Genomic DNA, 26,931 nt, shown 5'->3' on the forward strand with positions numbered 1-26,931 from the left:
CGTAATTAGTGTTATTATCAAGTGTATTGTGATTGTGAAGATCTTTAGTAGATCTAGAGATCTAGATCCCATCCCATCATTAAAAAAACCCAATAAATCAACAATACAAATACAAAAACATTGTAAACTTGCCAATTATGACATATTGTTGGCAATAAAAATGTACTAGACTGCTTCACTATATTTCCTCTTCGAAGAAAGTTATTAAAATACCGATGTAAGGTGTCTTCCTACCACTAGCATCAGCGTGCATAGCAACGCGAAGCCTTGCTGTGCGGCGCAGCCAAAGGTGCTCTCAACTGGCCGCCGGCCGCCATGTTTTTGTTTCAATTCCTCACAGCGAATCAGCGATCGTGAAGAGGGAGTTCCGCTTCTATAAGTGTAAAATTATGTGGTGGGAACGCAAAAAATCTATCGTTAGAAAAGTTCTTAAGATATCTTCATAATTTTTGGTATACTGATAGATGAAACATTATTCTAGTGTAATAAGTAGTGAAGTCAAAAAAACATATTGAATAAATGATTTTATTATAAATTTAATCCGTTGTTATGGTCTGAGATTTTCCTGGTTAAAGTATTCCCCTAGTTTGGACCTCGATTCTGAAAAAGTTTTCCTCCTACATAAAAAATGCCAAGTCCATCCACTAAAACAGCCACATAAGGCTGCAAAACCACTTATTGCAATATTTTAGAATCATTTATAACCTTAGGATAGATTTTTTAGAAATGTGTACATTTTCTATATATGACATTGCAATATGGCAGCCGTTACCATAGCAACATAAAAGAATTTTCAAATTTTTTCTTCAAGGCCCAATTCTCCACTCTACTTATATTGATGCTACCATATTTGTAAGCTTAGTTTCTTCTTCTTAACGAATCTGAAAATTTCCCCCGCATCATGCCTTAAAAGAGCGCTGGAACGTTTGTTTACGCTCGTATCACGGGCCGTCACGCGCTAGCACAAGGGCGCGCCTAAGTCTCGCGCAGACGCGAGATAGGGCAATTGAATACACGATCTTTGGTCTGACAACGACTACCACGCTGCCGGTCCTAGTTTTTGCTTTGCCTTCTCTTCTATCAAAACAAGATGGCTCCCTACAGTGTTTACCAGTGATGAAACGTGGCTGTAAGAATGTGAAATAGTACCATATTGACGGCATTCCAAAAATACAGGTATCCAATTTCTTCTTCATTGCGTCACGTGTTTCTGAACAGATTTATATATAATCTAGAAACGTCTCAACCAAATCCATACACTTAAATTTAAACAGTCATCGAATGCCATGGATCGTATCATTGGAGGCATTGTTGGTGTGGAGTTTTCATACTGAGAATCACCTGATGAATCACGATCAGTGTTTGTGGTTGAAAATTCAAATTGTTTTATGGCAGTTCAGCCTTTTTGGTGTTTTAATGTTAAATCACTAGATTCTTACTCATGAGTATGCACGTTGGAATATCAAATTACTCTGAATTCGTAAGTGACTGTAGTCTGTGTAGTTTAGAGTTGAGGCTTCTTGTTTAGGGCCTTTAGTCTAGATCTAGATCTAGATCTAGATCTAGATCTAGATTTCCATTTTCTCTGTCTAAGTGAGTGTTATACAGACCCGGTAACCAGGAACAAAGTCATGAAGTATACAGACTGGGTAGGGGAAATTTGTTGTGATTTCGGAAAGTGGTAAGCCCGGAAAGTTTCAGCGCCCAGACCCAAGGAGAGAGAGAGAAAGAGAGGAGGAGGAGGAGGGGGTAGAATCTAGAGAACAGGAGGAAGTGCTAGATCTAGCAAACATCACGTGACATGCCCCAGTTGACAGAGGGAACGAGAGAAAGATAGAGTAGCAATGCCAATCGCCCGCAGCGCCTTGGGCCGGAAAATGCGCGAGGGGTAAATTTTTTGGTAGCGTCAATTGCCACTGAGTGACGCGGTGGCAATTGACAAAAATTAACTTTTTGTCAATTGCCACCGAGTGAAATGGTGTCAAGTCTGAAAACAACACTATCTTTAGCTTTATACATAGATGCCTAATGGGAGGACTTCCGTAACGAGCGACCACTATGAGACAGAGCAGAATGGAAGAGGCTAGCCGTACTTAATGACGGCTAGACTGGCAGTCTAGCCGTACTTAAGTACGGCTAGACTCGCAGTCTTAAGTACGGCTAGACTGGCAGTCTAGCCGTACTTATTCTTAATATGATGGCTAGACTGACCTATTTACAAAAAATAGGCCTACTGAATTGTAAATATACCTTTTTAGTGTGCAGTACCTAAAGTCTTTGTATTTGAGACGAAACCAGGGGCCTTAATGACAGTGCATGTATTTTAAACCTCCTGTTTTCTAATGTTAATAGGGCCTAAGACTAAGATAAGTACGGCTAGACTGGCAGTCTAGCCGTACTTAAGTACGGGTAGACATCCAGGCTAGCCGTACTTAAGGACGGCTAGACTGTCAGGCTAGCCGTACTTAATATTGATGGCTGAATTGTAAATGAAATTTTTAGTTTGCAATGCCTAAAGTATTTGTATTTCAGACAAAACCAAAAGGTGCCTTACTGACTTGCATGTATTTGAACCTGAATAATTACTAGATCTAGATCTAATGAGACCTGTGTACTTAACAGGCTTGAGTCGATTGGGCCAAACCTAGATCTAAGTACGGCTAGACTGGCAGTCTAGCCGTACTTAAGTACGGCTAGACTCTCAGTCTAGCCGTACTTAAGTACGGCTAGCCACTTCGGAGCAGAATTGAGGGGTAGGGGTACGGGTAAGGTTTGGGTTAGTAGTAGGGTTAGGGTTAGGTCTAGGCCTCTTCTTTATTGTGTTTGATGGGGTAGTCGCTCGTTACGGAAGTCCTTCCGGCCTAATGTGTGTCTAATGGGTTGATTTGTTCTCAACTAATTTCATTGGACAAGCATCTAGTCTAGATCTACGGTACCAACTTGGCGTTTTTTCAATGAGACGTAGATCTAGGCCTAGATCTAGATCTAGATCTCTAGGATAGCCTTAGCCTACACTTTGGTGTAGAACCAACACAGGCAATTCTAGAAGTAGAAGGTCACAAACGCACACAAACTCAAGCAGAAATTCACATATTTGGGAACATAAATCGGGGGACGGGGGTTAGGAAAAGACACACACACACACACAGAGGGACAGAGAGGCGAACGCACAACACCGAGCACTCGAGCACAATAAGCTAGATCTACCCACCACAACGCAAAAGAGCTCCAATTTACTCGGTGGCAATTGACAAAAAGTCAATTTTTGCAATTGCCACCGCGTCACTCGGTGGCAATTGACACTACCAAATTTTTCTTACGACCACCATTTCGCTCTGTCTGTTGCCGTTTCAAACTGGTGCTACGATTTCCTTTTTTTCACTTATCACATTAGAAAAACATACTTCTTGGGTGTTCTAGCCATTTTTTGAGAAAATCTAGCATAATAGGCCGTTTTAAACAAAAATTGTCCGTCTCGTGAACATCGGGAAACGCCTTAAGTCTAAATCCTGACGTCCGTAACACTGTTGCGCAAAATATCGAACAAAATAAACAAGGCCACCTCTATTCTCACCCGGAGTGAGAATAGTGCAGGCGAGTCTTGTGGCTATTCTCACCCGGTGCGCGTTCACCCTAAACCATAGAATTCTACACTGTGAGGAAAAATTGTAGAATTCTGTGCCATGAACAAACGTTCCATTACAACTGTAGCCTACTAAAAGCGTACAATTTTGTCTGTGGGCAGTGGAGAGAGATAGAGAAAGAGAGAGAGGAGTAGCGAGAGAATTTCCGGGCAAAACAAAATGGCGACCCGCGTAGTTCGGCTCGATTCGAAAAGTTAAATAGCCGTAGCATCTTTGTAGACAACCAAATTAATTTACTTTTGTGTTTTAACATCCATTTTTTAACTTTGTTTTGGTCAATTTGATCGTCTACACCGATAGACAGTATTCAGAAAGAGACAGAGAGAGAAAGAAGAGGGGAGGAGTTGATCTTGCGAGAACTTCCGGGCGGGTGAGAATAGCCACTTTCATAAACAAAGTCAACACTTGTTTTTTATTCACATATTTATTGGGCCCATAAACAATCAAAACAACACTAATTGAACACAAAACAGTACAACAGGAGAATTTTATTTAAAAAACAAATCCTGTGTTGTCTTTCACACCCTTACCGTGAAATCCGCCTAATCTAGATCTAGAATCACATGAAAGCTACACAGTGAGCACCTGGCACACCTCTGTGATTGGCCAAAATATAGGCCTAGATGACCTATTCCGCCATCCATTTGTGTGTCGTCTTCCGGGGCTTCCCTCGCCAGTTGACTAGATCTCACCTTGGCGGGCCCGCTTTGCTGCGCAAAAAATGTAAATTTGCAGTTTCCAAGGACAAGTCACAATTAAGCTTTGTAAATTGACTTTGAAGTAACAGCCTTCGGTGGCCATTTTATTTCTCAAAAGTTAATTTTACCGCCACCTTCTTCAATTGCAAAAATATCTCGGATTTCTATTTCAAGAGAGAAGGGTATTTCTTTAATAATAAGCAAAGCAAATGAACAGGCTTGAAGGTATCAATGGCTATCAAAAAAATTATTTTTCTTTTTTAAATTTTATTTTCTGTGAATGAGTTCAAAATGTCATTTGTCCACCTAGTATACTCTTGTTCTCTTAATTTTAAAAAATAAGTTGCTCTTTAAACTAAACATATGACCCTTGCTTCTTTTACTTTCTCTCTTTCTTTGATTTTTTGTGCTTTGTTCAATCTTTGGTGGCATGGCAGGGCATTTTATCCAGTGACATGGCAAGGTATAGATGACATTGTGTTATGAAGTCGTGATGTTTGAGACTTTTATATAAATATAAAATGTAGTTATTTTAAAAAATATATTATGTATATATATATATATTTGACTTTGTTTGAACCAGTAATTTTATCATTTAACTTACCATTCTCTTTTCCGTAGAGAATTCCAATGGATGAGATGGCTCTTCAGGGCCTGGCCTCTTTGGCTATGGCCCCTGATGCAGAATCCCAAAACAAGGTAAAGTAAATGGAAAAGCATCTTCTCGTGATAGCCCTTAAACTTTGCTGTTAAGTGGTAATTTAAAATTGGTTAGGCTTCATGACTTTGATCTTCGCTGACTTTGTCACCATTGATTTTCTCTTTTGATTTAGTTTTACACTTGTTTGTCAATCAATATTAGGTTGAGTCGTTTGCCCCTTTATTTTTATTTAATTTGTTTGTTTAGTTTAGTTTGTAAGTTTGTGCAGACAAAAAACCCTAATTGAAATGGATATATTGTATATATTGGTTGATCAGGTGCTATTTTAAGAAACTTTGTTTCCTTTTGTCACAAGTGCACTCTCTTTTTTGTCCCTCTTTGCACTTACTCATTTCCTTCTTCTTTTGAGCTTCACATGTAAATGAATGGTAATGATAATTGTATCCAAAATGAAAGTGATTCTTGTGATCTTAAGGTGTACTGGATTAAAAATTTTGAATTCTCAAAATTGAGTTCAATCATTGTATTTCTAATGTTGTATGCATACTCTACTAAATTATTTATATATTTTTTTGTTTAAATATACAACAGGCTGTTCAGTTTGTAGAGCAACTTAAACAGTCGACGGATGGTTGGAAAATTTGTGCTCAAGCCTTTACAAGTGGACTATATCACCAGTAAGTGGTCACCTTCAAACTCATTTTTGTGGATTTTGCAGTTTTTTCTTACTTCATTTTGCCTTAAAAAGCCCCCTTGTGGAGCTCAGGCCACCTTCTCCTGTCATCGTGGTCTCGGTTGAAGCTTACTTCATTGAAGTGTAGTTTTTGTGTCTATTCAACAGATTGATGTAGTTAACTCCTTGCCACATTGGCCCCTATAGCTTTTTGAGAGAGTATGGCAGAGTTAGACCTGTAGTTTTCAAAGACCTGTCACTTTTTATTTTAGAAATAAGTTCTCTGACCACATCAGCATTTTTGACGTGAAAATTAAGAATACAGTCTTACAGTTAGTTGTATTTCTTCTACTTTCGGGTGTAATAGGAAAGGTATAAGAAAAGTCTTCACAAGTAACTTGTCTCATATTTTCCTTCCTGTCTTTCTTTTTTTCAGGAATGACCACGTGAAGTTCTTCTGCCTGCAAGTGTGTGAATATGTCCTGAAGACAAGGTATGCCACTGCTATAGTTTAATCATTTGAAGTTTGAAATTTATAAACACTTCAGATGAGGCAATATGATATGGTAGTTCCTTTCCATTTCTTAAAAAAAAATTTTTTAAAAATATTCTTACTTGTAATTGAACTCTTTAAACCCCATCAGGCGCATGGAGTTCCGGGCGGTAATAACCCTGTTCCCCATTGGACGGTGGGAGCATCCGATACTAGTGACAACTGTTTCATTTTATTGAGTGCTAGTTTTTCCTTGTTTTTTCGGAACTATTCCCAAACCAAGTTTTTTAAGTAAAGAATAAGCCTTTGTTTCCACCATTTGGAATTTGGAGGCAAGCTTTTGGGGTTATAATGAGAAATAGTGCACCAGGTTTAGGTGACCTGAAAAAATTAAAGAATCCAGACGTAGTTCTTGTTGATTTCTTTTCCATCGAATAATGGGGTGAGTGTTTTAAAACGTTATTAAATCTTGAAAGTTTTGCAAGTGGTACCAGAAATTCAAGATTTGGCAACCAAGATAGCAAATGGTTTTCAAATTATTCTCAGTAATTATTTCTGAACTTTGCCATCTTAATATTTAGAAAGTGGGCACTTCATGGAAGTCTGTCGTGATAGTGAAAAAGTTGTCTGGCTGTTGTTTATTTTCGCAATAATTGTACTGTGGCTTTCCAAAAATGTAAGATTTTGGAATATCATATGTCTTTTTTTTTCCCTTCAGATATGTGCAGGCAAGTTCAGAGGATAAGACGTCGATGAAAGGATTCATCATGGCTTGTTTGGATATGGAGGTAACTTTATTAACTATTTTTTCTTTAAATACATGTTTTAATTACTGCTCTATTTTTTTGTAATGTTTTGTTGGTTTGGGGTAGTTTTCTGGAAAATGTATATGCTATTACCTTATGTATTTCATGGTGAGCTTTTGTATACAGTCGAACCTGTGTAAGACGGCCACCCATTGTCAAGGAGAAAAGTGGCCGTCTTAGGCAGGACTAATTGAGATGAAGAAAACAAACCATTCCTGTCTGAGGTCCCAACCGAAGATAGCCTTGTTGTTGTTGTTGTTTTCACTGGGGTTTTTACTTCTTTTTTTTTCTTTTGTGCTATGGTAAAACAAACACACGGGTCGCCACCACTCGGAGAACGAGTGGCGCTTCTGTCACAAGTTCATGTTGACGTCCATTGTTACTTTGTTACAGACTGGGTAAACAGTGACCACTCATCTCACTTACGACTTGTGTATGAGTTGTGGGCGGGGCTTATGGCTATTGGTTATGAGGGATCACACGCCCTACCTCACCTGCAGCTGAAAATTTGTTACCGAGTACCTATTGGTCAACAGTGGGAGGGGCCTACGCAACATGACCGGTTGGAGGGACTATCTTACAACTACGCCAGGGACCAATGCACAATTTAGGACAAAACGTAATGGAGTCACTAAGGTGGCCGTCTAGGACAGGTGTTATTGCTTAGTGTGATAGGGGTTGTGTGTTAAAATAAGGTGGCCGCGGCCACGTTGGACAGGTGCCCGTTTTACACATTTAAATTAAATAGAAAAAGCGCAGGGGGGGGAATGGGAGTGGCCTTTTGTACAGGTGGCCGTCAGGGCAGGTTTGACTGTATATCGTTAGCATCATTCTACAAGCGTCTTAATCATTTTTTAAAGTTCTGAGACAGAAAAATATAGTGCCTAGATCAGAACCAAGACTTGGGCACTCACTATTTTTCAGTTTCAAACTGGGATTGAAATAAAACAGAACTGGACAATAAAGATGTATATGTGGGTGGTTGGCGGGTGCTCTGTTGTGGTTTATTTCTTCTTTCCTATCACACATCTATCGTCCTTATCTCCCCTTCTTCTTTTTTTATGTTTGTTACTCTCTTGTAACACCTATTATCTTCTGGCACACATATGACCTTATGCAGTTGTGAGCGCCGTAAAACCTCTACTGAAACTAATAAAGAACTGGTCACCAGTTGATTTTGGCTGTAGTTGATTGTGACGCTGATATTATGTTATATGTATATGTTGTTTATAGTGTTTGGTAATGGAATTACACTAACATTTTACCATGACTTTTCAGGCGAATGCAAGCTCTCAAAGCAAGCCGTTCTTGAGAAACAAACTAGCCCAGGTTGTCTCTCTTGCCTTTGTGGTAGACTACCCGCAGCACTGGCCCAACTTCTTCAACGACACGCTGGTGACCTTGACCCATGGCCCCCTGGCCGTTGACATGTATCTACGCGTGCTCATGGCTATTGACGGGGAGGTTGTTGATCGAGATATTGCTCATACCGCAGAGGTAGGTTTCCCTCAATTCAAGTTTTGTTGATCATAACTGTTCTAGTGTCATCTTGGGTCTTCTTCTATTTCACATGTTTCATTCTTCATCTTTTCCTTTTTTCCCCCTTATTTTTCTTATTCTCCTTCGTCTTGTTCTTCTACTTCTTCAAGTGCAAATCTGAAACAAATTTCAGCAATCATGGTTCACCACTCATTTCTTTTCAGGAATGATTTTAAAGACCTGTGATATAGTATTATCCTTGTCTTTTCCTTTCACCAATCTGTTCCAGTTCTGTGGGTAATTTATTCTTGGTCTACCCGTACCTCTTTACCTACTTTTTCTTTTTCCACAGTGTCATAAAGCTGTTTATCCTGGTGTTACGGTTAAGCTCTTCATTCTGACAGGCGTTTCTGATAACACATTCTCAAGGGGGACACATGTTATAGGGGGATGGGGGGTGTTAGTTGATGCCTGAGACACTACAGCATTGTTTTTCCTGTTACTGTCCTCAGGAGAGTCAAAGGAACACCCTCATCAAGGACGCTATGAGAGAACAAAGCGTGAACCAACTGTCGGACATGTGGTTCCAGGTCATGGTAAGACTTTGTTTGATACTGACTGTTGACTCAATTGTGGTTTTATGTATGTGTGGTGACTTATTGGTGCTGTGGTTAAACATTTGGTTTTTGTGTGGGGGTGTCCACATTCTGGAAGGATTTTGAAGGTTTTAACTACTTTTTTCTCATTCATGGTGATCTGTAAGGTTGTGATTGATGATATGTTTGTAACAAATCCCTGAAAGTTTGGTTTGGTGTTGCTTTTGTTTACCAAATGATTCAGTTTAGAATTGATTTCATTTTTCAAGTCATACCATGTCTCTACATGAAAGTAGATTTGGGGCAAAAAAGCCTTGGAATCGTTGAATGTTTGTCTCCCCTTGACATCATCAAAGGTGGATAGGAAAAGTGTAGTCTTCTCAATCTGTTGTCCATAAGACATTTTAATTTATATTTCTTTGCTCTTTGTGTGTCTTGATATTGTGCTTTCACTCACTGTAAGATTGTAATTTGTATCCGATTTTGTCAGCCTACATGTATTTTGCTGGTCCACCCAACTGTAATTTGTTTCAGCCTGTTAACCTAACTGTATTTTGTGTTCGGTGATGTAGATTGTATTTAGTTTCTCCTGCTTTCAATTAACCTGCCTGTATTTTGCCACAGACAACCTACGAGTCATCCCAGCCAGACATCGTGAGCATGTGTCTGGAGATTGTGGGCAGATACGTGTCCTGGATGGACATCGGGTTTTTCGCCAACGACCGGATGGTGACACTACTGCTCAGGTTTTTAACCCTTCAGAGTCTGAGGGAGTCGGCGTGCGACTGCGTTCATGAGATAATCAGCAAAGGCATGGAGCCCGTGGGCAAGACTTCACTCATCGAGTCTTTTGTCAGTGTCCTTGATAATGCTGGGATCTTCAAGGTTGATGTAAGTGATTCAGTGTACTTTTCATTTCTGCACAGTGTAGAATTTGTTTCTGCCTTCTTGGGCCGCAAACACCTTTGTTTGTCTCTGCATTTTAGTTTACATTGTTGTCGAATTTTACTGGTATTTAATAGTTTGGATGTCTTTTAAGTTTTGTGTAATAAGCAAGTTTTTAAGATATATGCATACCTGCCAACCCTACAGAAAAAATTGGTAGATCACCGACTTTTTGGTCAAACTACCGATCCACTGATTCTAAGAGATAAGCCACTGACTTCGCGATTCAGCAGGGTGACTGCCAGGCCCCGAGAATTACAAAGGAATTTGAGAAAGTTATTGAGTATTTGAAAACCAAATCCGATAACGCCCTTAAGTTCATTTTTGCCTATCGCGACTGTGATATTCCCCGAGAGTACGTTTCTTCACGCGGACAAGCGGCTATGGTGGCAAGTGGAAGTGTATGTGTGATACCGACGTTTGATCGAGATAATCGAGATATACTTTGACTTTTGTTACCACCCAAAAATTTGTTCGTAGTAGTTTGATAACGCAACATTAATTGTAACAACATGCAGGTTGTGCATGGCGAACGCTGTGTCGCCATGAAAATAAATCAATATTTGCTCTGTGGTCTCACTTGTGAAAAAGGAAAGAAAAGAAAGTTAGTTATACTAATGTCTTGTCGGGCTCGCCATTGTGACCGGTCTATGAACCTGTGCGTTCCATCACATTGTGAGCACCGGCAATTGTAGGGGTCACCAAAGTTCATTCAAAGTCTGAGCGCTGCGAAGTATAGGACTCCGGAATGGGTGGATTATTGATTTTTTTAAAAGATACACTCGGGGGAGAAGGGGGGGGGGGGGTTTGAAGGCAACACTAGGGGACAAAAACTGAACTTGGAAGCAAATTTTAGTATTCTAAATTTTGATTACTACAAGATCTAGAACTTCCTGCAAAACGCGTGTTGGTGCAGGTCTTGTGTGGACTCGGGATCCATCATACTCTTACCTTGTAAACTCTTCAAAGGCATAGGGCCATGGCTAGGCCTAAGTCATCCAAGGCCCACCTTTTCTTCATCTTTTCTTCTTTGCTTCTGTTTGGTTTTTTGGGGGGGGGTTGGTTTCATTTGTGGGGGGGGTGGTGGTGGTTTTTTGGTTTCATTTGTGTGTGCGTGCACGTATGAATAGGACGGGAACGGCACCAACTACTATAGGGTAAATGCCTCTGGTAGTTTTCATATTTGCCTATATTTTTTTTTTTTGGTGGTCATTTTCTACATTTTGTTTGAATGTTTGAAGTCGCAAACACATTCATGCATATTTGATGTGGGTCAAAATATTGATAAGGGTCCCAAATTAAGTATGCGACAAGTGGTAATGTAGCCTAACCACAGATTTTTTAGGTCAACTACAGATTTTTGGACAAATATTTGCGTTAACTACAGATTTTGGCCTAGGCAATGTTGGCAGGTATGTATATGAATGTTTAAATGACCATCTTCATGTGAAAATATATTATTACTGCATTTTCCTACAACTCTTTGTGTTTTTGAAATATGTGAATTGTACTCGTGGAAGGTTTAACGTTCTCCATTTGCTCTTGCTAAATAAGATGCCAGCCCCCCATGATGTCATTATTGTGAGTAGTTTTGACTTATTTTGTCTTTTTATTTATTTTCTTACAGGATGGGGATGTGGACTTTCTGTGTAAACTGGCCAAACTTATCAATGGCATGGGACTGGGATTGATTTCCAGCTGGCAGAAGTAAGTATGATTTACTTTGTGAAATGTTTGTAGTTACTAATAAAGTCACTCATATCATGACTGATCTTTATTGTTGGGAAAAGATTTGAAAGAATCTGTCATTCAAATTTAAGCAGATGTGTATATGCAGAGGGAATTTCTCTGTCTAAGCAGTTTGTTGTGCGACATGTAGTCATCTGCCAAGTAGAAGCCAGTGGTAAATAATATTCTTAAAAATTGAAATGAGGTGTGTGGGTAATGTGTTGTTTTGATTAGTACAGTCACACTTTTTTTTACTTGATCATTTAAGGGGCTGCATTATCACAGAAAAGGTTTGTGTGCTATTTTTTCATCTAATTCCCTACGTATTTACGAAGTCTCATTGTATGAATGTCAGATTGTCCAAAATGGGAACCACCAAGAACTCAGAGACCACCCGGTCTGCCCTGGAGTCCAAGGTCCCCTACATGTTACGTTTCCTCGGAGATGAGGATGACGACGTCTCGGCAGCGGTCCTTGAGTTTGCCACCGAGTATATTGCTATGATCAAAACGATGCCATCTATGAGTACAGTCCAGAAGAAACACATTGAGGTACAACTTAAGCAGAATGTCTTTGACTTAGTTTCTACTTCAGTACTTGCTGCTATTGCATAAGTCATTGATAAGATTCTGATTTCTGATCTTTTAAAAATATAAGAAAAGAAAAAGGTCATAAATGACAAATAATCAATGTCTTATTTTACACTCGAAACAATGGAAACTGTTCTTAGCAAATGTTTTTGCATGAAGTATTGTGTATTTAACGGTGAGAAGAATTGGTCTTATTGGCCTTAACTCACTTCAGACGGTTCACACAACAGTTGCGTGACCCCCGCCGTGACGCTCGTGACGGTTCCCACAAGCCCTGCATGATCAACTTTGGAATGTTTTTGTTTTTTTCGCTCTATAAATCATGCACGAATCACGTGACCCGCCTCGTGCCCTTGTTTGGCCAGGCATGAGCTACTAAGACTTAGTTTCGTATCTCTGGGGCCTGTAGTTTTTAAGTTATTGAAAGTGAAGGACAGTGACCCCATCTGGGGTTGAACAGACTGGAACTCGCGCTATGTTTTTTTCTATACAGCTGATAGTAATCCGACAGTCGCGCCATAGTAACAGTCGAAGAAGTCGCATGAACAAGATTCACATAATTTCGTGGTTTTCGATACTTCTGTTCGTATTACTAGTTCTAGTGACTCAGAAAATGATGTGTCTCATAGTTAGGAACCTGGATATGTACCCGAACACGGCCCGAGTCGTAGTTTTAGGACTAGATCTAGCACTAGTACTCGTGGTGTTGTTCGCTCAACGAAATCACAACGTCGTCCCCTACATCTGTCTTATGCAATTCTGTGTATGGGTCTGAATCAATGCACAGACCAGCTTTTATATTTTGACAAAACAATCACACATGCATACAAATGAAAACAGAACACTTTGAACTTTTATTTTTGTTGTTGTGAATTTCATTCTACCTGTCACATCTGGAAAATTTTCTGAAAATCAATTTCATGCCAATTTTTAAAAAAATCATACAAATTAAAGTGTTAGACTTACACTACTTAAGTTTTTTGTTTTTGATTAAGCTTGAATGTTACTTTACTGTGTCAAAAAATAATTACCATAAGGTAATTCTGAGAGTTTTGGCGATTTATTGAAGTACTCCCAAAAACGCCAGTCTTCAGCACTTGTGACTCGTGAAAGGGCCCAGTTGTAAGTGAGTTCACACCATTATTAGTTAATCTGAAATGGTTGATTAAAAAAAAAAATTTGGGGCGTCAAGCCGTAGGTTTAATCATGTCGACAATTAAATAGTGTTTGGTGTTTTTATTCTTACAGGGACTGCTTGTCACTATCATCAAGAAGTTGAAGTACGATACAGACTATAACTTTGATCGTGAGGTACGTCTTGGCATCAGCGTTATGTTCAGTACTCACTTTTTTGCATGGAAACACAGCCAGCCTTTTCTGACACCCAGAATGTATTCATTTATAACCTGCTAATGAGTTCTTCAGTTGTCACAAGATTTTGCATTTGCTGAATTTGGTTGTGTAGAATGCATTAAGAATGATCAAGAATGATCTTTTCTGTTGTCCGTAGGAGGCAACACTAATGTATTCATAAGGGTTACATAGCCCCTTATTATTTTCTACAAAAGCAGCACATGTGGACTTTTTGAATGTTCTAACGTTTTGTTTTCTACCCTGAATTATTTGTCAGGGAAAGCTAGGTCTTTTATGCTTGCATGCCAACAGTTTTTAAAAAACGGTTTTTGCAGCATATCAGGGTTCAGGAGCTTTACTGTGATTTTCTTCATTGTTTAAGCACTGTGCAATTAACTGTGCGCAAATTTCCTTGTGATTCAATTTAAAAAATAAAAACTTGAAAATCATGTTTTATGATAGCTATGCGCATGTGCCTAACTCTTTTTCAACTGTTTCAGGGTGAGGATGAGGCAGATTTCCAAGAGTACAGAAAACAAGCCAGAGTGATTTTCAACAACATTGCCGGCTTGGTGAGTGGGCTTTTTATTAGTTTTTCTATTTAGGGAGTTTTTATTAATTGCTGTCATAATTTTGTTTTGCTCGTCTGTAGCTTCGGAAGGAAAGGGAAAGTAGTTTTGATTTATCTGCTAATGTTACTTTCTCCATTTTTTTGTTTGTTCATTCCTGTCTATGATAACAGATGGTTTTGCATTGTCATAAATAACTGCATAATCTGGCTCATGGTTCTGAAATACTCCTTATAGACTTGCTTTTGTGAGTAGTCAGTTCCTTGGACCAGATTATACTTCATATAGTGGGTCAAATGAGATGAGATGTGTTATCTACATAGTTGTCTCATCTCAGCCGTATTCTCGTAATTTCCAGGACAGTCAGATGATCTTGGTGCACGTCCACGAGCTGGTCTCTCAGACTCTTCCACAGTGGAAGTCGCTGGACTTCAGGGATGTTGAGGTGGCCGTGACCTTGTTGTACAGTCTGGGCGAGGCTATTCCGGTAAGTGGAAGTTTTTTTTCTTAAGTTGGAAAGTAGTAGGTGCATTTTCAGGTAATCTTTTTTGTCCCCTGTGTTATCGGTATCAAGCCTTGTCTTTGATAAAATACTAGTAGATGTGTAAGTACCTTATGAAGAAAGTAAATCATCTCAATGTGCTTCGTTTTGATTAGAAATTAAATGCATGAACACTCGAGTGTGAGGTCAAAAGGCTTTGTGCTAATCTTAGTTCAAAGGTTAAACAAAACCAAGACTGTTTTGGCACCAAGAGCTGAAAGCATAAATAATGAGAGCGGTAAAGGTCATGGGGGTAGGACTCTTTCAGTTGTTAAGTCTGTTAACTTTTCTTCCACAGGCCTCTCATGGACAACATTTCAGCGGGAACCTGGAGAAGGCGTCGGCCCTGCAGAGTATGATGAGAACTGTAAGTATAGACTAGACTGTATGTTATTGTTGATGGTTTTTAGTCAGTGCTTGCCAAACTGTCTTTAATACTGATTCTCTGCATGATTTCTAGATGTTGTAGTCTCATTGTTTTCTTCCCCTAATTTTAAGACGTTGAATTTCTATCTGCTATATGCTCATTGTTTCTCTTTCATCTGAAAAGTATTTAGATGCTGTAATCTCATTGTTTCATTTCTAGATGCTGTAATTTCATTATTAATTTATTTTTTCATGTTATAATCTCATTGTTTCTTTCCCCTGTCACAGCTGATCACTAGCCAGGTGAGCCGGCACGGCCATGTTGCTGTCCTCCTTCAGTTCTTCGAGACTGTCGTCCGGTATGATCGGTTCTTTGCTTGTGAACCACAGCATATCCCAGAGGTCTTGGTGAGTACTCCCTGAATTGACACTTGGCTGGTCTTTCTTTCTCTCTCTCATTACATTACACGAGTTAGGAACTTTAATTTGAAACTGAACAAGATTTGTGTTGTATATTTTTGTTTGAGTGGATAAATTTTGTTAGGGCTGTTGTGTGTTTAGTAAGAGTTTTACGGCGCTCGCAACTGCATACGGTTATATGAGCGCTCTGTTGTGTGTTTTGTATTTTAGCATTATATGAGTTTCTAAGTGTGTATTAAAGTCATGGACAGTCGACCACTCAGTAGCCTTCTCTGAGCTGTCTTTTTGGACTTTTTGAAATTTGAACATCTTAGTGACTTCGTTGAAAAAAAAAATGATTATGCTTCATTTGTGAGGAGGATGAAGTGTTGCTTTACACTGGACTCTTGATATCCTTTTTTTTGGTCATTACTCTGTACAAAGGGGTATAGAGATTATATTATTGGACTTTTTAAAGACATTTTGTGTTAGAGGGAGACTTTCATGTTTGAGTTAGTTTGGCAATTATCCTCATTTCATTTTGTGTGTGTGTTGAAATCCTTTGCCATATTGACAGACCGAAGGGCTAGAACCCAAATGGCCTCTGGATCGGAAAAGTAAAGTAAAATAAGTGTGTGTGTTGAAGCTATTCCTTCTAGCACGTTATTTTTTTTTTCTCAGATGGCCTTTTTGGATGAGAGGGGTTTGCGGAATGGTTCGCCAAAAGTGCGCAGCAGAGTTGCCTACCTTTTTCTTCGCTTTGTAAAAAGCACAAAGTAAGTGTGAGAGTTATGCATTACTTAAGTTACTGTTGTCTTTCCCTGTTTCACCTATATTACTGTAAAATTGCCTTTTCTTTGATTCTTATTCTGAGCCTTTGGAATTACAGGAAACCTTCATGCATGGCCTTAGACTTTCTCTTTCAGGTGGTGGTTTTTTTCTCAGGGGCTTCTTCACAGTTGTGGAGGGTTCTGTTGACCTGTTCTTGTCTGTAGCTTTGGCAGCGTCTCTCACTCTCCTCACTTGCAACTACTTCTGGGTCTGTGGTTGCTACGGTAATGTTAAACATGGTGTAAGTAATGTCGACACTTGCCATTTGGTGACAATTTCATTCATATTCACAAATATTTATACTTATGAGATTTTTGTTTTGGACTAATTATAGCTTTTAAATTTAATACTTTTTATGGTACACTAATGTTTTATCATTTTTGTTTTTGTCACAAATATTCAAGTGAACTTTTCTTACATATTTTATAAAGTTTTTGTGCATGCAAATCGTTTGATATTTTGTATAATCAGTGTTGAATTGTTGCAAAATGTTGGGTTTTTTTTGTGAAGAATAAATATTTTCTTTAAAGTTATCTTATTTTTCACTTGTGATGAGTTTTGTTGAAATGGTGCGCCATTTTCATAACTTTTTAATCATAAAACATATAAATCTTCATTGTTTCGCAAAGCTGTTTGATGATTCATTCTATTGAATATTACTGAAGCAAACTGTGCATGCCTCTAACCTGTACATGATTTCTCTTTCGCAGTCTGTCTGTTACTACAGCAAAATTTTGCGCCTGCCTCTAATCATTATGCCTTTCATAGTGTGTATGTTTCTACGACAAATTTGCGCACGTGTCTAATGGCTGTGATTTCCCCTTCACAGTCTTTCTGTGTTTTTCAGGTCCCACCTGACCCCATATCTGGAGGAGGTACTTAAGCAGATGCAGGACCTGCTGACCATCAATTCCCCGGACAACGGGCTGACTCACTCACTCTCTGATGGTGACCAGCTCTTTATCTACGAGACGGCCAGCACCTTGGTGGTTTCCAGCGCTCTAGAGCCAGAGGTTCGTGTGTTTACCTTTTCTCTCTTTGTGGAGTGTCTGTTTATTGTTCTCTGTTCCAAGCTATTTCTTTTATACAGAACCTTTTCGGGTGCCTCTTTTCCAGAAATGTGAAATTTTTTAGATGTGCAGCATGAATGGTTTTGTCTCTTTGAAAAGTTTTTTTCCACTTCAAGTGATAGTATGCCTAACTTAGAGAAACAAGATCTCACTCAGTGTATTCTGCCTGATAAATAGCTCGTGTATTGACAAAATGATAATCGTGCCAAATGAGCACCTTGAATGTAGTCTTATGCCAGCTGAGTGAATGAGCGCCTAGAAGTTGTGTAATATATTTTACTAACCAAACATGGTGAACACGGTTTCCTTTTCGAAAGATGACTTTTTGTCATTACCATACCTTTGTTCGTTTGTTTTTCTTGGCCTAATGGTTTGTAGTAAAAGAGCTCACATTGATAATCATATATTATCATATAATTTGTCATAACATCAAAATATTTAATTTTCACACCATTCTGACATTATAATGTTGATATTCATACTCAAACTCCTTTCTCTCCCCTGATCTGCTGTTGTTACAGAAAAAGGAAGTGCTGATGAAACAATTACTGACTCCGATCGCCTCAAAGTTTGACGCCATGTTGAACCGGCTGCGCCAGGAGACAGATGAAAAGCGCCAACAAGCGTATGCAGAGTGCATCCACAATGCCATGTCGCTTGCCAGTCGGGCCAGCAAAGGTTTCTCAGGCCAGCTGACCATGAAGCAGTGCGGCTGCGTCTCGGCTTTCACTGAGCTGCTGTCTATCTTCCTGGCCGCCCTGGAGGTGTCCAATCAGAGAGGTTCTCTGCAGTCAGGAGTCCGACAGTACTTGCATCGTATGGTGGGTGTTTCTCTTTTTCTTGTTTGGGTTGTTTTTAGGGGGGAAGGGGGGGGGGGGTTGTTTGTTTGCTTTTTTGCCTTCTCCATTTATACAGTTGGTGTGATGTATGTGTGTGGATTATTTTGTGTGGATGTGAATCCTCAATATCTGGACTCATTCATATTGTTTTTCAAGCCTTAAAGTTGACTTGCTTTAAGTAAGTGCTTCTTTTTATGTTTTCTGAAAAAAGCAGAAGCTTACATAGGCAGAGTGTGAGAATTTCTTTGTGTTTTCACAGGTTGTGTGCCTTGGACCTGAGATTTTGCCATTTCTCCCTGAAGCGATGGAGAGGTTGTTGAAACAGCCTGATGCCCGAGAACTCTATGATTTCCTCCCTCTGGTCAACCAAATTATTATGAAATTCAGGGTAAGAATCAAGTCTCAGCTTTTTTAAAATTTGCTTATTTTACTTTTTAAAATTCATAGTGTTTATGTGTTAATATTTTCCATACATAGTGGTCTCTAATAAAATGATGAAACATGAAAACTACTGAAAAAAACTGGTATGGTCACATTTGATTAAGTTATACCTTGTAGAGGTTTCGTGATACTTCATAATATTTTAAAAGAATAAGCGCACCAGGGTCCATATTAAAATGAACTAAGACTTTTTCAAACCCCCAAAAGGCTGGGTTTTTTCCTTCCTTGTAGTCTTCCTATGCTTCAAACAAGGAGGTCCCCCGGTGCCACTGACTGAAGTGTCATTAGACCATTCCCAAATGGGGGACATTTCTCGTTCATGCACAGTAAAATTGTAAATGGGCTGATTCATCAATGTCGCGCTCGTAACTGTGCCTGATCTATAACAAGGGACTGCTGCTTTTTCTTTCCTAATCCATACTATTGTCATTTTACTCTACTTCTTTTGTATGTTTGTCACACTCTTGTCACCTACTATTTCCAGGGTGCCTTGATAGTCGAAACAGACTTTGTGCTGTTGAAGCTAGAGAGGTGAGCAGAGTAAGTCTAATTCCCTGTAAGGACATCTCTGTTGACTTCCACCCCTTGGTGCTCATATGACCTTATGCAGTTCTGAGTGCTGTAAATCCTCTACTAAAACTAAACTAAAACAAGGAGGTGTAACAATAGTCAGGTACAAAGGCTGTTCTTTGTTTTATGTTCTTTTTAGAACCTCAAATTTTCCTGAAAAGTCTGAAGTCACCTGCAAAAATCTTGCACAAAAAAAACAACTTTAGGTATGTGTGTCATTGTCTTGTCTCTCCATCAATGTTAACTCTTTTTCCAGTAGAAGGTGGTTAGAAGACGCCACTGGAAGGGCCTACTTCTTTTGTGCCCCTCTTTTGTTTCTATCTGTTAGTCTCGCCTTTTCCCTACACTGAATGACTGGTAGTGGGTGGTTGGCAGGTGTTCTGGTGTGGTTTACCCCCTTTCTATCAAACATCTATTGTCCTGATCTCTGGTCCTTCCTGTTGGTGTTTGTTACTCTTCTAGTAACATATTTTCAGCACTTGTATGAACTTGTTGTGTTGCAAGTGCCGTGAAAGTCTTTCTGAAACAAAACAAATAGCTGGTATTGTCTCCACTTGCTTCTTTTTACTCAACCTAAAAAAAAAGACCAACTCCAACAAAACAATTTTTTGACATGACCCACAGGGCGACATCGTGCCATTCCTGAGCCAGGTGTTCATGCCACTGGTGATGACCATCTATCGCGTTCTGGGCGCACCCTCCGACCACAACGACCGCGTCTCAGCCGAGGAGAAGAAACTGTTACAGCGAGGCTACTTTCTGTTTTTGGCAACAATTGTTAGCAACTGCTTGGATGTTCTCAAAGCTCAAGGTAAATCTATGATAGGTTTTTTAACGTGTTTAGCCTTTTGTTTTTCCTATATCATCAAATGAAATGGTATAGGTTTAACTCCTCTGTCAACAATATTAGGTTATTTAAGAGGCGGGACCTCCGAGTTTAGTGTCCATCTCCGAAAGGACCGAGCCTAATAGGAAATCCGTGTAAAGTGCCTTTCCCAAGAACACAACGTCGGACCGAGCTGAGGCTCGAACCCACGAACCCGCAATCTCTCGATTACGGGTCCGGTAGCCTAACCACTAGGCCACCGAACTATATCATCAGTGTCAATCTACAATCATTGAACTCAAATCCTGGGGTATCCAGATATGGCTGTTTTTCCAATAATGACACAAAGGTGCATCTAAGAACACTTTGTTGTGTCATTTAATTTCCTTCTTAGTTTTTAATGTTGTATAATCAGAAATGCGTCGGTCAGCATTCTGATTCAGGCGAGTGGCTTTTTAAAGAATTTTCTGAAAACTTTGAAAAAATCACCGGGACACTTTTTTGGAATGATGCTGATGATATAAAGCTTATGGAGTTGGCTGAGACAAAAAGAGAAGTACTGTTGTCATTGTTATGTCACATTCAGAGTGTTGGAATTGTGTAAAGGTTAAGTATAGCCCTTCGTTTTGAACTCTCTGGCTTAATGTGCAACATCAAGGGCCGCAGTGGATTGTCAGGTATGTCTTACAGAGGTATTGTCTATGATATTTCAGAAATGCAGAACCTAAACCAGGTGTTGATGTCCATCATCAGTGGAGCCGTGGAGCTGCCAGATCCCCAGGTCAGTGCTGGCTGTTGAGATCATCATGATCTGTCTTCATCATCATCATCATCATCTGTGTTCACCTTCATTATCGTCATAAAAGTATCAATACCGCTATAGTTATAGTTTTTTGAAAGTCTTTACACCTTTGAAAAGATTATAATTAAAGTAACTACTTAATTAGATTCCATCTGTAACTGTAAGATTGAATACCAATGTGGATATATTAATCAAACATTGAGTTTTTAGAGTATATATATTTTATTATTTTTTTTGCAGAGTCAAAAGTCGTGTTTCTCCATCTTGAAGAAGCTTATCGAAGTGTGGGGTAAGTTTCTCTTTTGTTTTTGCTGCACCCTGACTCACATCATTACATAGTGATGTTTGGAAATATTGGGAGTTGCTATGTCTGGATACAAAGTATGCAATAAGTTTTGTGTTACAGATTCGGTGTTTTTTCTCAGGGTGAAAGCTTGAGTTGCTTTTCTTTTCATGTTAGCCACACTGTGGTGCTTGTGAAGTTTATAGAATTTAAAAATATATAGTATTGAACAAATGATTAAATAGAGTAATGTGTATTTGCTTAGCTATTTCCATCCTGAAGATGTGCATCTTGAATAGTAGCTGCAGTGAGAAGTGTCAGTGACTCGAAATATATTTTACTCTTCCTTTTCCTTTTCCTGATTTTCCTCACAGAAATTGTGAAATGATAAATGTAAGTATTGGTTTGACTTATCTATGAGTTCAGCTTTGAAGAAAAGTTGTGTCAGAAGCACAAGCTGACAGTTGGTACTCCAATTCAGGTGCTGATAGGGTTAAGGATTTAGATGACCTGCAAATGACACAATTATAATACATGAATATGAAATGAAATTGTTCTGTCTGAAAAGTAAGACAATTATGATATGGTTTGGAGCTGATATTGCTTTCTGAAAAATAAGACAATTGTCATTTCATTCAGAACTACTAACATTAATTTTATTCCGTCCCTGACAGGAAAGGAAGGCTTGGATGGTTTCCCAGAGTTCATGTACAAGGAAATTGTTCCTGCCTGCTTCCTTGCACCGATGAAACCAACCTTTGACCTTTCTGATGGTCAGACTACCTTGGTAAGAGATCAAAACTCAGAGGGCCATGTTCTACTTCTTTAAGGCTTGTGGGAAACATGGTAAAGATGTTGCTCTCACCAGAAAAAATAGACCCCAGCAGAGGTCAAGATAGACCAAGAATAACGTAATTAAAGAACTTGAACAGATAGGTTGCAGGAAAAGACAAAGACAATGAAACAATATAGTTTTTTTGGAGAGCCGCATCTGAGCATAGAAGTGAATTATAAACCATGATTACCAAAGTCTGTTTCATATGTAGCATATAAAGAAGTCTGAAAGGTTGTTTAATGCAGACCTGCCACTCATCCCGATTTAGTCGGGATATCCCGATTTTTTGCCCCAAATCTCAAGCATCTTGATTTTCCCGATTTCGATCGCGTGTATCCTGATTTTTTGTCCTAGTCCGCTGTTGTGCCGGATTTTTCTAAAAACTTACTCTGCCTTCTCCTTTATCGCGGGAAGCACCCGTTGAACTTTTTGTCAGTAGGAACTCGAGCACTATTTCCCGAAATATCGATGCTGCATTTAGTAGTTGACTCGCCCCACGTTGTGTGTGATCTTTGCTTGCCCGCACTCAGAATTCTCTGATGATAGCCTGGTAACTGTTACTATTTAGGACGTACAAAAAATCGATAATATTCGTACTTCCACTGCTACTTTCAAAACAAGCCTTGTCCAAGGTCTGGTAACTGCGCATTCACACCAAACACTCAGACGAGCGAGTCTTTCTAACCCTTACACAACTACATGTAACTGCGCTGACAAGACTAACATACGGCCATTGTCGTTGCTTTAGTCTGAACGCATTATGAGGGATAATAGATTTGTTGATACAATTGGTCGGTCGGCCGCCGTTGTTATCCTTGAGTACTAAAAGTAGAACGACTGTCGCTCATCTGAGAGTTTTGTGTGAACGCGCAGTTAGTCGGACCCGTTAATAAAATTGTTTCAATCGCGCATTCGTGTCACGTGACATGATATCGCCGTGTGAGTTCTGCGTGTCGAGGACCGTCCGTTGACGGGGTCAACTTAAGTTCATGTATTTCGGGACTTAATGGTTGGGGTGGGGGCGGGGTATAGACACTTGGACTAGAAGTGCTTGACGTGATTCTTCAGGATTTACAAAAAATAATGATAACTCGCGCGCGCACACACACACACACGCACGCACGCAAACCCAGAGGGCATATAGGCCAAGTAATTTATGGACACCCCTGAAAAAATTTTAAGTCAGCTTTGGCAGTCACCTTTGTGATTTGCTGTTGATCCCGATTTTTTTCACCAAATCCCGATTTTTTCTCCCTGAGATCCTGATTTTGAGGTTTCATAGAGTGGCAGGTCTGTTAATGCGATGAGTAATTCACTGTTTAGTATATCTTCAAGCTTGTGGAATCAAACTGATGATAAATTTAGAGGACTTGTTCTATTGGTCCTCTCCACTATTCTCTTTTAATTTTTGTACACCTCAACAATGTAGTTGTTGCCTCATGTGTATACATTATTTTCATGGTCAGAGTAGATCTATGCCTTTGTATGTATTTGAGATATTGGAAAGTCATGCCATTTCTATGGAAATTTTGACATGAATTATATTTGTGAAAGTTGTCACTTTGGTCGCCTAATACCTCCGAACCACTTAACTTTTGATTTTGAAAAAATTAATGGTGTTTCAGAATCATTTATAGGGGGCACAGTTGTATTAAGGAGTCTAAAGTCACTGTAGTTTAATATTCAGTTTTTCATTAGTTTCGTTTAGATCTAATCTTGGGAAAGTCCGTTTTCTAAGACGCAGTTGTAAACAAATGAGGCTTCCGTTCACAAACAGTGCGCACTGTTCCACAATGACTTGATGATCAATTTTTTTAATTCTGTTCATCAAACAGGTACCCAGCTCGTTTATTATATTTACACCCGTTGATTCGTTCATGTATAAATATATGTTTCTGTTGTTCTGTCCTTGCAGGCCCTTGGTGAATGTGCCTCGTGTATGCAAGAAATCTTCAAGCAAAGGGTAAGTTTAAGTTCACAGTCTGTCTCTTTATGTGTACAGAGTCTCACAGTTTCTTTGCTGGTGGTTGGAGGGCGCATGTGAAAGGGTTTACTTTTGTACTAGATCTATCCCTCTTTTCATTTCTGTCTGTCTTTTTCCTTCCATTCACTAAATGAGCGTTATTGTTTCCGTGTGCTTATTTTTACTAAAACCAGCAAACAATCTCTCTAGTTAAAAAATTATGGAAATGAAGCGTCTGAAGTAGACTGCAATTGTTTCAAATTGGCTACTCTGTGGGTGTTGAGTTTAAATAAAATTACAGATGTGAAGTCCTTCCAGTAAGGATCGGCACATCGACCTTGGCAAAAGTCTTTTTTTATTTTTTTTTATTGACATGACCCATTTCTTCCTTTTACATGGTCAGAGCATAACACTATAACAAGGTAAAATTCTTCAATGTCTGTACCATACCTTTTCAATGTGTTCTCAGGGGCAAGAACTGCTTGTGTTTCTGAGAACTGATTTCTTCCCCTCCCGAGGAATCAGTCCTGATGATGCAGAGGTACGTATTTTTTCCTCATAAGTAAAAAACTTTTTGTTCGTTTTTTCTGTTTTGTTGGCCATTTGACTTCCTTCCTTTCCCCCCTTTTTTTTTTCAGTCTCTCATTTCTTTGAGATTTTTTAGTCTTGTTTTAATAAGAAAAACATGATTGTAATTTAAAAAATAGGAAAAGGGGAGAACAAAATTAGGCTAATTTGTTGTTGACTGGGTCCTAAAAGAAAAGAATATTTATCAGAGGTGCTATAGTTGTTTTGCTCTGTGTTTAAGTTTTTAATTAGAAGTTGTTTGTATGGTGTGGGTGTATTTTGATGGAACTGTTTGTTTATAAATGGCTACTGCAATTTAATGTTTCCACATGATAGCCCATCATTGTGGGTGGTGGTTGGCAGAGGGTCTGATGTGGTTTGCCCCTTCTTTCCTATCAAACATTTATCATCCTTACTTTTCCTTCTTTTTTTGTTTGTTACTTTCCCTTGTAACACCTCTAATCTTTGGCTTTTATATGACCTTATCGTGTTGCAAATGCCATGAAACTCTTACTAAAACTTAAGTTCAGCCAATCAGTATCTGATACATGCTTTGTCCTGTCTCATTTCCAGTATTACATAGCAAATATGCAGACAAACACAAAAGCTTTCCGGTCGTGGCTAAAGGTAAGAGACTGTTTTCTCAAGTGCAATTCAGTAAACATTTGTTTCGAAGGTGTGTTTTTTTTCTGATGGTGTGACTTTTCATGAACTGTTTAGAATTTTGGTTACACTTAGATCTAATGTTCCTTCTTTGTTGCTATTTCTTGTAATCTTCATTGTCATCATGTATTTAATACCATTTTATTTTGCTTTTGTGTGATCTTGAAATTCTAGTTTCACAACTTTTGAAAATATTACCCTTTCATGTACGAAGGTGAGTTTTTACTCAAAGGCAGTCTGTGGCAAATTAATTTCTCTTTGTTAAATGTTCTTGAACAAAACTTACGAAAATGAAGCATTTGAAGTAGATGGTTATTTCGAAATAATTTCTCTTTGGTTGCAAAAGTTATTTTATGGAATATAGTTTTATGGCTTTTGCATCTTGACAGACAGTCTTAAAGTAGCACACATAGAGCAATCTTTGCATGGGCGGTCGGTAGACATAGAGGAGGTAGAAAGTTTATGTTGTAAATTTCTGCATACTATTTAATACATAATTTGACTTTGTAGTTTAGTTTGTACAGTTGTCAAAAAAGTTATCAGTGACAGCTATTTTACAAACCTGGAAAAAAACAAACCAACCCTATGTTGAGTCTACAATGTTTTCACCCCTGACATTTTCATGTCCATCCTCAGAATTTCTTTGTCCGTGCCAAGTCATGACCCACATGAAGAGTAGCTACACTGATGTCTCAAGCCATGTCGCTGTGACAGATCACGAGCATTAGATCATACCCATCATTGTTACTTCCATTGTGATTAGCATCTTCATCATCCACATCATCATTCTCATTTGTTTAACATTTTTGCATTTTATCCACGTCACATTGCTGATGCAGACAACTCTTCTGTCAGCCCAAGCTTAGATAAATCAGGGCCACTTGTAAAACTCAAGGTGATGAAATGATAAATTATTGCAATAATTCTTCCTTATTGTCTTTTACTCTGTATATTGTTGGGCATTATATTGTTTGATATTTGTACACTTTTAAGAACAGGGTTCCCACTCTACCGGGAAAATGGGGGGGAAGCCGAAAATTGCATTTTCAGATTTCCTGGTTGGGAAAGTACCATGAAAATGAATGAAAGCGAAAATATTTGCTGTTCAGCTCTCCCAACTCATCCCCACATTCCCGGCGTATAAATCAGGAAAAGTCAGGTACGGACAGTCCGCGTCACTACATCACGTGCAGCTAACTTGAACACCCTCTGTGCACCAAGCCGTTGTAGTGGCTGAGTACTTTGCCCTTAGAAAAACATTTGCTGGGAGAAAGACCAACGTTAGTTTGTGACAAGGTGTTAAAACATTCTTTCGCCTATACATTGAGGGTGATGGCTTTGCAAATGAGAGTAACCCCCCCCCTCTGATTTTGGGGAGTGATGTACACTTAATAATTAAGATCAAAGGCTTGTAACGCGCCCTGTCGGTTTCTTTTGTATTTGTAAGAGTTGAGCCAACAAAGTAAACCCAACCCCCACCCCCCGTTTGTTTACGTTACACTTATCCTATAACTCCTGTCCTTGACACTGACACCCCAGGGAAAGAGACTGTTCGTGGCCATGTTACGATTTTTAACCTTGCATTTCTACTTCCTAGCTCTGTCATCCTTAAAAGTATAAGAAAAATCTCTTTGATAATGATTACAAAATCCAGGAGGAATCTGGAAAAACCCAGGGAAATTCTCCCCCTCCCCGATGAG

At 39.1% G+C, this 26,931-nt stretch overlaps 1 protein-coding gene across 3 annotated transcripts; it reads left to right on the top strand.

The window, feature by feature from the left end:
- The first annotated feature begins 1,055 nt into the window (after positions 1–1,055).
- Positions 1,056–26,157, top strand: LOC101853785 (exportin-T). 3 transcript variants are annotated; one of them, XM_005097558.3, is made up of 27 exons: positions 1,056–1,176; positions 4,964–5,041; positions 5,595–5,680; positions 6,113–6,169; positions 6,888–6,957; positions 8,254–8,472; positions 8,967–9,050; positions 9,675–9,941; positions 11,623–11,702; positions 12,079–12,274; positions 13,562–13,624; positions 14,167–14,238; positions 14,594–14,722; positions 15,075–15,143; positions 15,431–15,550; positions 16,223–16,317; positions 17,202–17,385; positions 17,964–18,263; positions 18,541–18,669; positions 19,917–20,103; positions 20,832–20,899; positions 21,161–21,209; positions 21,878–21,990; positions 23,954–24,001; positions 24,471–24,542; positions 25,142–25,195; positions 25,868–26,157. In XM_005097558.3, exons 2-27 carry the CDS (start codon positions 4,973–4,975, stop codon positions 25,892–25,894), a joined length of 2,907 nt encoding a protein of 968 aa, XP_005097615.1. In that variant the 5' UTR covers positions 1,056–1,176; positions 4,964–4,972; the 3' UTR covers positions 25,895–26,157. The 3 variants fall into 3 exon arrangements, with proteins under 3 accessions (XP_005097615.1, XP_035825467.1, XP_035825468.1); XM_035969574.1 differs by lacking the exon at positions 1,056–1,176 and adding an exon at positions 1,184–1,480; XM_035969575.1 differs by lacking the exon at positions 1,056–1,176 and adding an exon at positions 1,184–1,480 and having other exon boundaries at positions 17,220–17,385.
- Positions 26,158–26,931: the final 774 nt, after the last annotated feature.

Source organism: Aplysia californica, unplaced genomic scaffold, assembly GCF_000002075.1.
Source record: "Aplysia californica isolate F4 #8 unplaced genomic scaffold, AplCal3.0 scaffold00157, whole genome shotgun sequence".
Lineage (NCBI taxonomy): Eukaryota > Metazoa > Mollusca > Gastropoda > Aplysiida > Aplysiidae > Aplysia > Aplysia californica.